The 10085-nt window shown below is 39.3% G+C and overlaps 1 protein-coding gene across 3 annotated transcripts in view; it reads right to left on the bottom strand.

The window, feature by feature from the left end:
- Positions 1-805: 805 nt before the first annotated feature.
- Positions 806-10085, bottom strand: part of LOC120535224 (glypican-5-like) — a 327258-nt gene continuing 317978 nt past the window's right edge. For all 3 annotated transcript variants that reach the window (XM_039762929.1, XM_039762946.1, XM_039762938.1), the window contains one exon: positions 806-1808. In XM_039762929.1, coding sequence (XP_039618863.1) covers positions 1621-1808 — 188 coding nt within the window. In that variant the 3' untranslated portion in view covers positions 806-1620. The remainder of the gene's footprint in view (positions 1809-10085) is intronic.

Below are 10085 nucleotides of genomic sequence, written 5' to 3'. Positions count from 1 at the left end.
TATTTTATGTATAAAAGAGAACATTTGTGCAAAAATAAATCTGCCTCAGAGCCAAGATAAAAATAGGCGATACATAAAACAGTTCAGAATTTACAAGTGATTTTTAACAGTTTTTCTGCAAATTCTTTTCCATTCACCAATGCATTTTTTGCCAAAGCAAAATTATCTTGTGAAGTGATATTTTCCAAGTGCTTGTTTGAGGTGCAGGAAGCAAGTAATACTCAGTGGGGGCTCGCAGCCATCTGAACACAAGGAGAGCTGTGAAAATCAAAGGAAAGTTTCTGCAAAATTCTCAAACTGCAAATTGTTATCTCATTGATAGATTCAGTAAATAAGTTGGTTTGTGGAATTTGGACAGAATATTCTATTAAAGGCCAAGAATGCTAATCATGTCTTGGAAAAAGATATTTTAATTTATTTGGTAAATAAATTTGGTAAAAAAATTAAATGTGTTTCTGTGTTCTTATAGCTTATTTATGGCAATCTCTCTATTCTTTTTTTAAAAAGTCATCATGTTTTTATGCAACTTACTGTATATGGAAGACTCCACTGCCCCACAACCCTTTGCTGAGCCAGGTTCTAAATTTTGTTTCTTTCAATAAAAAAAATGAAGGCTGTATCTTGTGGTGCTTTGGGTAGGCAAAACATATAGATCTTTTATAGTGAACTGGGCGCATGTGTCCTTCAAGTAACAGATGAAATGCATGGCTAGGGGATTCAAGAGTCCTAGCCAACACCTCTGACCATTCTGTACCAGATAGTCCTGAATGATGAGGCATGGAAACAGTGACAATACATACAGAAATAGAGCTATATTTATAGAGTTTCATTTTATTTCTGCATAAGGCTTCAGAGGATGTGGTGTGACAGCTGACTCATTCTATGCAAGTGAAAAATACAAATGGTTAGATTAAATGATTTCATGACATCAAAATTACACAGACAACTTCCTAATGACCCCTACATACCTTAAGAACCCACAACCACATGCCACCTGGCAGCTTAAGCACAAGCAGATATTCTGAGACCATCAATAGGAACATCAGCTCTATTATTTCAGTCTGTCTGAGGCATATACAGTAGTTAGTAATATTATACACTTATCTTCTGGTTTCCCCACACTAATTTGGGATTTCCATCTTTTTTTCTATTTGGTAAAATCCAACTTGTTGACACTGAATGATGATTGAAAAAAATCCATTGTTTCACAAGAGATATACAAGAAGTGTAATTTGTTACATTTCAGGCTGAAATAACCATACCATATCAAACAGCAGAATGAAGACATGTTTTTGATTTCCACCTGAAGGCTGTGGTACAAAAGCCAAGTACAACTTCCTGTCACATGATGGAGCACAATAGCTGAATATGCCCGAATTTCCTGTTTTTGGCTTTACAAAGACATCGGAGAGTATTCTAAGGTCTTGAATTTAAAAACATCATAAGCTGCATTGTAACTGTACTTAATTTGACATAATTCCTTGGCGTGGCCGCATCATTCTCGGCATCATCCATGACCTTGTCTACAGCTAACACTGCTGTTTCCCAGCTCTTCTCTCCTATCCAATCACCAGTCTCCGATGGAATGGATTAAACAGTGAGTGGTTAGAAATCCAGCTGCTAGGAGAGGTTCCAGGACAGTACCATCAGGAAGAGCAGAATCAGTTGAAAACTGGTGGCACAGGCGCAGGTGCCTCTGTTGTTCACGAACCGAGGTTTGGTGGTCGAAGTTGCAACTTTTGTAGAAGTTCCACTTCCCCTTGTCTTCACAGGCTCATCAATAGTTGTCTTACCATTCAGTTTATTTGCTGCAAAGAGAGAAGGAAAGAAAATGTTAACTGCAGCATTTCATTCTTCATTTGAAGGTTCTCTGTACAATACATTCTGGGTCATCACACATATTTTTTTTAATTTCAGATCACATTTGCTGGCGAATAACCACATTTGACTTTAGTAATTAACAATGATGTCAATCAGAAGAAAAGGGACCTGTCTGGGTACTGCGATAAAGTTCATTCTCCTCTCCTGGTGGCTTCTTGGAGCACTGGGTGGAAAGGGAGAAACTGTCAGTGTGAGTTCCCTCTCATCACATTGTGGTACCGCTTACCTCAGTAGAGCCAAGAAGGTGATCCCCAGGTGCACATACATGACAGAGACAATTGCTTAAAAATATTATTTATGTGTGTATTATTGTCTTGTATTATATATATTGTGATATATGGCCGGCCGTTCATCCCGGCCAATACCCCCAGGCCACCAGATGGAGACCTCCCTGCAGCATGGAAGTGCCCCAAAGGCCAGCAGGGAATCTTGGACAATGGAGTTTTTATCCACAGCCTTGCTGGATACCATGGGGGCCGCTAGAGGACGCTGCAGGGAGGAACAAGGAGTATTTTCCCTACAACCCGGAAGTGCGTCCTAGTCACGTGGACAGAGGAAATGATGTGCTTCCGGGTTGAAGAAAAAGGAGTTTTTATCTGACCCAGAAGTGTTCCTAGTCACATGGACAGAGAGAGTGAAACACTTCTGGGTCAAGGACTATAAAGGATTGCGAGAAACCCAGAGGGTTGAGCTGAGCTGGGTGGAAGGGTGGCAACACATCTGGGAGTAGGAGGATTGGTTTATTGTATTATTGTATTATTGAGAATTGCCGGCTTCCCATGCCTGTCCTCACCCCTAGGCCGCCAGGAGGAGCTCTCCCGACAGCAGAATCGTGCCCTGTGGTCCAGCAGTGCCTTATGGACTTTGTAGTGTTTATACACAGCCCTGCTGGATACCTTGGGGACCACCAGGAGTCACTGTGGGTGAGCTTATGGGCTCTGTGATGCCGTATGACCCGGGAGTACGTTATGGTCACGTGCTAAGAACTGATTGCCGTGACCCAGAAGGAATAAGGAACTTTGGACTGTTGGGACAGGAACACCTCCGGGTCAGGGGCTATAAAAGGACGATGCCTCAGTCCAGACGCTGAGCTGTGCTGGGTGGGAGAGGAGCAAAGTGTCTGGGCGAGGAGGAGTGATTAGTGTGCTATATTGGTTTAATATTTAAGAGTAGTGTGGAAGGTGCTTGGTACATTGTGAACCATAATAAAAAGTCTTGGACTTTTACCTGGTGTTTGGAGTCATCCCTGAGGGTTCAAGGGAGCACTAGTGCGCCCTACTGCCACAATATATACTAATGTGCTTACCCCCTGCTCGCTTTGCTTGCCAACCCCCCTTTTCTGCGCTACGCGCCAACCACTTCGCGTCTCTGCCGCTCATGTTGTGAAGAGGGGGGCTGAACACACCCCAAGGAGGCATGGTCACTCCTCCGAAACCCCCTCTTAAATGGTGATACAATGAGAAACAAATACAGTGTTTGTTTTTTACCTCCTCTTTGCTCGATCAGCTGCTGGCTTGCTGCAGCTGCCGTGCCGCATGATCTGCATCTCACGTGGTGCTTCAAACATTTAAAAGCCTGTACAGCAGCTGTCTTTGTCATCTATTTTTTGTCTTTTATTTCCAGCCCCAGGCGTGGTTAAATCTCTTCGCACAAACTCTCTTCTCGCGGGACGTGAGTTCTTGATATTTTTTAGTTTATACTTTAAAAACGGAATAAGAATCTGAAAATCTAACAATATCACATTAAACTTCAATAAACTCTGAAAAGAATGATACCAAACATATATATGTAGGTTTTAAAATAAGCCTGATTTAAAGTGACAAAAAACATCACATAAAATCGCTGTACAAAATCATTGCACTTTGAGGTTTAGGATTTTATATATATAGAGTAGATATACAGTATATAAATAAATATATATATAGAGAGAGAGAGGTTATGGGCATTTACTGATACAGCAATGAACCACTTCAGGATCCCAAATTAAGACACAAGTGCAGCCCCACACAAGTTTGAATGGAATGGAACAATTTTAAATTTATTTTTTTTATTATAGTTGGAGTGTCATTCCTGCCGCCAACCTCTGCATTTTCTGGATGCAGGTTAACGTCATACCCACGATGGAGGAACTGCAGGTTAAGGGCCTTGCTGAAGGGCCAAACAGAGTAGAATCACTTCTGGTATTTACAGTAACCAAACCAGCAACCTTCCAATTGCCAGCATAGATCCCTAGCCTCAGAGCCACCACTCTAAGATGGATGAGTAGTCGAGTGCAACAATGGCACAAATTGTGCATGACAGGCATGAATCTGTCTCAGGCAAACATATGGTAGCTCACTGTGTGAATGTACAACGTGCCTGTACCACAAAGCTGTGTTTGTCTGCTTGGTTAAAATGAGAAGTGAAGTGCATGTAAACGCTGAAAAAATGTAAAAGTGCATGCATGCGCCATCTTACCCAAGTCACACTTGTATAAGCTTCTACATCTTCCATAGAATTCACACCAACTCCCATGGCTGTGGTTGAGCGTGAACAGAGCGGACTGCTCTATACACACACACACAGGTCTTTCGTTTATACTGTATATGTCTAAAAATTTTTTGGCCAGGATAGTAGCACAGTTATCACTACTGCTGCAGAACTCCAGTGACTTTGTTTTAGCTTGGACATACTGTATTTTCCCATGTACCACTTTCCCATTCCCCAAACATATGTATGTTTGGCTTATTTCATTTAGGTTATGGTCAGGTATGACTAAATGTAAGTGCTCACATAAGTTAGTCCTGCAATCTTTACTTGCTGCCTCGTACTGCTGGGTTAATCTCTCAATTTGCAGTGCTGTGGACTGGTGAAAACAATCTTATGAAATTTGTAGTTTGATAGACATTTTGATAAGTTTTATTGAACTCTACTAGTTTTCTCAAGTTCAGGCCTCGGGAAACCCCTGTAACCCCTGTTTAATTGGACACCTACCTTAATCAAACAAGCCCAGTTTCTAATTTCTGTATCAACAATGCCACATAGAAACTGAGTTTCCTTAGTTTTCACTGAAATGTCAAAAGCATTTATGTACGTCACACAGGAATAATTTAGTTTTTTATCTTTAACTCCTCTTGTTACTAGCTGTCGTTTTCAGGATAAAATAAAGGTAGCAAACTCACAGAAAATGTGAACGAATAGGAAAATGACAAGAGCTAAGAAGTATTCCTAAATTCTTCATAAACGTAAGTCTCACACTCATCCACTGTTCTAAATGCAGCAGAAGATAACAAGAAGAAGAAAAAACACCCAGAACACAGATTAAGCAATATAAAAATATGAAGCTAACATGTTTAGTGCAAACAGTTCAAGGTGGTAGTGGCAGTGTGAGTATGTGAGGAATATTTTCCTGGCACACACTAGGGACCCCAGACACTAACTGGTTGTGAAACTCATTGGAACAAAAATCTACAAATACAGGGAGGCTAGGACTGAACTTGAGGATATACTCTGAACATAAATGTTTTAAAATAAAATATTATTAGCAGACCAAGAGTGGAGCTCAACAAAACATTAATAAGGAATAACAAGAGAACATTTTTCAAATGTTGTTGCAAGTATGACATGTTAAAAGGTCCATAAATGTGAAACCAAGATGTCATAAAGCTATGCTGAAACTCTACCATGGGGTTAAGATCTCCTTAGGAAGTGGGAACCACCAGCAGTGTTGAAAATCTGTTGGCACTGAAGGATGTTTAGAAGTCCATTGTTTCACAAGATATTTATAAGAAGTGTAATCTGTTACATTTCAGGCTAAATTCAATACTTTTACCAGCACAGAGTAGGGAAGAAATACTCATGTGTACATTTCACTAACATATTAAGGGTGTAAGAGGAAACTGTTTATCAGCTTGGAGACTGGTCCTTAAATGGGATTTCTAACTGCACAGTACTGTGTAGTGTTTTCAGATTTTTCCAAGATTTATACTCATTTATGAAGCCATCCTTGGATGGGCTGCCCTAGCAACACAAAGAAAGCATTTCTTTTTTGGGACTCATGTATCAAGTTCTTGGGGTATCACATGCAATCCATTTCACTTTATACATTGACACAGCAGTGTTCATGTCTACTTTTCTATATTCTAGAGCATTCAGGCTGCCCATGTAACCTGATATCAATGCTTTAAACAAGAGCACACCTTTAAATCTCAGCAAACAATGCCTTAAATTACTACCTTTGACAAATCTTTTTTCTGTATTTGTAGTACTAGGGTGTTGTAACTTGTTAGCCATTATGAATGTAGTGGGAAGTCATGTAAAATGACAGACACTTTTTATTGGCTAACTAAAAAAATTACAATATGCAAGCTTTCAAGGCAACTCAGTCCCCTTTACATCTTGCCTGATGCTTGCATATTGTAAAATGACATCTGCATTTGTAGATAATTAAATAAAAAACAACCTTCATGTGCACATTATTTTTGCTATTCTGACTTTCTGATTCTTGACTTTTGCTTTGATTTTCATCACTAATATTTCTTGAATAACCAATTTGGCTTAGATGAATGATAGGATTGTTTTTCTGGTTTTGTCTCTGTGCTCATTAATGTTTCCTGTCCCAGGTTATCCCCTTAGGGTAAACCTAAATAATCAAACAAAAAACTATCTATACAGAAAGTTGAAATAGATAGAAAAAACACTTTTTATCTGTTAATTTGAAGAATGTGACCAAACACACATGATAAACTTTTTAAAACTTTGTAAACAATACTTGTGTAGTCAACATAGTGTAGTGAAATACTCTGAAGTGTCTAAATCCAGGCTTGCTGCTAGGGAATGTGTTCATACTCCAGAAGAGGGCACCGAAAAGCTTTAAATCCATCTGTTGATCCCATCCTGTAAAACCCAGAGCAGCACAAGCTACAAGGCAGGGAACAGCAAAGAACGGGTGCCAGTCTATCGCAGTGCCCACACCCACACTGACGCTAACGTAAAAGGGCAATTTAACCTAACGAGAGTAGCCAGAGAAAAGCGGACACAGACAAGGGAAGGCAATGTCCAGTTGCACGGTGCTCATAGTGCCACCCATAAGAATAACAGTAAAAATGAAATTTCAGTGACTAATTTTAAAAAAATATAAAAACAGGATTTTGTTCTTTTAGAGTGTCACGATCATGTGCATAGGGGGACAGCTTAAGGGCTCTGATGATTGTAATTCCCTGCCGCTCCAGGGATTGGCGCTGTGTGCTAATGCCTTTTCTCTTCATACCTCTGCAGATATTGACAGCTATAACACCACTGATGTCACTTTTGGTGTCCATCCACCTGGGCCCATCTCTTCCTGCCTTTAGGTATTAAAACAGGAAGATTCACCATTTTGAAATTACTTCAACTGAGACATCGTTGCAATTATTGCATCCTTTTCTTTGCTGCTTAACTTCAATTATAAGGCATCACCAGGGTGGTGCCCCTACTCTTTAATGTGATTTGTCCGATTTCTTACAAGAGGCAATATTGTATCATGAAAACAGCAAAAGATAAACCCATTGTAGCTGTGCAAACCATCTTAGCTGTCAAACCACTCATCACCACTCTAAACATTATCATAGGAAGAGTGATAACAGTGCTCCAGTTTACAATTAATGTATTTTGTGTGTTGCATACTGTATACATGACAGTAAACTTGAACTTGAAATAACATTCAGTCACTGCTTCTATTATATAAATAAAACTCAATACTGCTGTGCTGCAATGACATTTTTATTGCTATGGTACAGAGACTTCTCCATTTAATTTTCTTATCTATTAATCCATTGCCTGATCTAAATTTTCCATTATAGGGTCACAGGGAGCTGAACCCTAATTAACTGGGACTGGGTACAAAGGGATGCCAGCCCACTCCAATAACACTTATTAATAGGAGCTCAGCTAACAAGCATACTATGGGAATGTGCAAATACCCTTGGAAAAATAGCACAGACAAAGAGAAAGTGTGCAAGCTCCACACACAGAGTGTCTGAGGTAGCAATTCAATGCAGAGCCTAGAGCTGTTGAAGCCATTTAATTATTGCTATGGTCAGACACCTACCATATTTCTATGGCTCAGTGTCCACAAGACATTGGCTCTGTTATTTCAGCGTGACCTCCAGACTTTATTGCTGCTGTATCATGATGACCTCTAGACCGTACCATTTATACAGAGCAATAAACTCAGGACATTATCATCACTGCTAGAAAACTTTATCAGATTTTATTGTTGCTTAAAGTATCCTATTGCTGTAATGATAGCATAAAAGTCCAAACTGATAAAAAAAATCTGTACTCAAATAAACAATAAAGCGACTGCACCAGCCTGCACAACCCTTTGCCCCAGAATCCGTAGCTGTATTAGCATAATGCAACATAGACTCATGTCATAATGCTAGATGCAGTGAAAACTTGCATGGGTAGGTTTTAACATCAGTAAGGTAGCCTTGTTTACTTGTACTTATTTTTCTTCTTCTGCTACTCTGTGAACTTAAAAATGATAACAGATTTTTTTTTCTCTTACATTAACAATTGTGCTGCTGGGATAGGCATCTGTCTCAGTGTCCTTGAAATACAAAGTAGATTGCAGTGGCTTGACAGTGGAAATATAATATTAACTTCTTAACAATTTTAAGCTGCATGTTATGTGCAATAAATAAACAAAGTAATTTATTAAAACTTATAGTAGTTAGTGGCATCAGTATTTTCTGCCATAAAATGTGAGGTAGTAGGCAGCTTTCGGTATAAATAGCTGCACCATACTGTGTTGCGTTTTAGTGATTTTGAGAGCTCTCAACAGAAAAGCAATACAAAAATGGAAAATTTCAAGGGGATTCGAAAGAAAGAGAATGCCATGCAATTCTGGCATTAATAAAAGCTCACTCTTTATTGCACAATAGTCCAATTTTGTATTCTATCAATTAATCAAAGAAAGGAATGCATAAGCAGATGTTTTATATTTTGAATCAAAATGTTCACTTACTGAGATGTTCGCAATAAAAATTAGAGCATTGGTGGAGGCCAGCTGTGATGGATGGAACTAACATTTATTTAATTTCTTTATTATACATATTGAAGTTACAGTTTATAATTTGCTTTCTATTTTTGAACTTATGTAAGATTTGTGTAATGAAAAGACTATCGCAATAGGCTAGGAATGTTCCATTTTATAATAATTATTAGGCAGGGAAGAAAAGTTGTGGGCAACTGTCAGGCGTTTCCTCTGCAATGCCCTGATGTGCCGTCCATGGGAATTTTGCATGTTCTCCCTTCATTCATTTGGGTTTCTTCTGCTGAGTTCCAGTATTGCCTCATAGGAAAAAGCTGGCTATGACACTTTTCCACTAATACCAGGAACCAGAGGAAGGCAAACTGCCCAGTCTCAGGTGTTTCTCTATTACACGCTGGAATGCTCAAGAAGGCTTAACCTTAAAATCAATTACATCAAACATAAGTGGTGGCCATGTACATAGATATCTACAGGAAATTTACCTACAGGGATGATACTGTATTCAGATTTGAGGGTGCATAAACATAAAATGTAAATGCACCTGTTGTCCTGAGGAGCTGAGGGGTCCATTGATCTTAGATCCTCTGCAGACCCATCTTCTCCAGTATCTAACTAGCTGCAGTTTTAATTTTCATGTCCTCCTTGGCTGTCTGATCATAACATCAGACTCATCATGATAATCATTAAAGACTTAAAATACGAGTTTAGCAAGGTAATCCATACTTAAGGACCGTAGAGTTTCTATTGATCTCTTATGTATCTATTGTCACACACGTGCGATTAGGAGACAACTAAAGGCCCTGAATAATAGTAATTCCATGCCTGACCAGGGGGCAGCAAGGGCACTAATTGTCTCTCTCAATCCCTACCCAGTTCTGGCGCAACCAATGACGGCACTTCCGGTCTGTCACTGCCAATGATGTCATTACCAGTTCCAGCCCTGATGACATCACTTCCTCAGTTTGTATTTAAAAGCCACCATTTTAAAGCAGCAATTCAGTTCTGTTTTGGACTCATACCTGTGAACATGTCTATTAAAATTAACCTATTTTGCAGCCAGGAAACATTATACGGGTGGCTGCCCCAAACCTTTGCTATGACTCTTTGTCGTTCTTGTGACACTATATTATGTAAGTTTGTATTTATTTATTCTTATTTTTTTTTTTGCTTTTTCTTTAACTTCCTGTTA

The sequence above is a fragment of the Polypterus senegalus genome, chromosome 1 (assembly GCF_016835505.1).
Source record: "Polypterus senegalus isolate Bchr_013 chromosome 1, ASM1683550v1, whole genome shotgun sequence".
Taxonomy (NCBI): domain Eukaryota; kingdom Metazoa; phylum Chordata; class Cladistia; order Polypteriformes; family Polypteridae; genus Polypterus; species Polypterus senegalus.
Note: the sequence above shows the minus strand (reverse complement) of the source record. Positions and strands in the feature narration are given on the sequence as shown.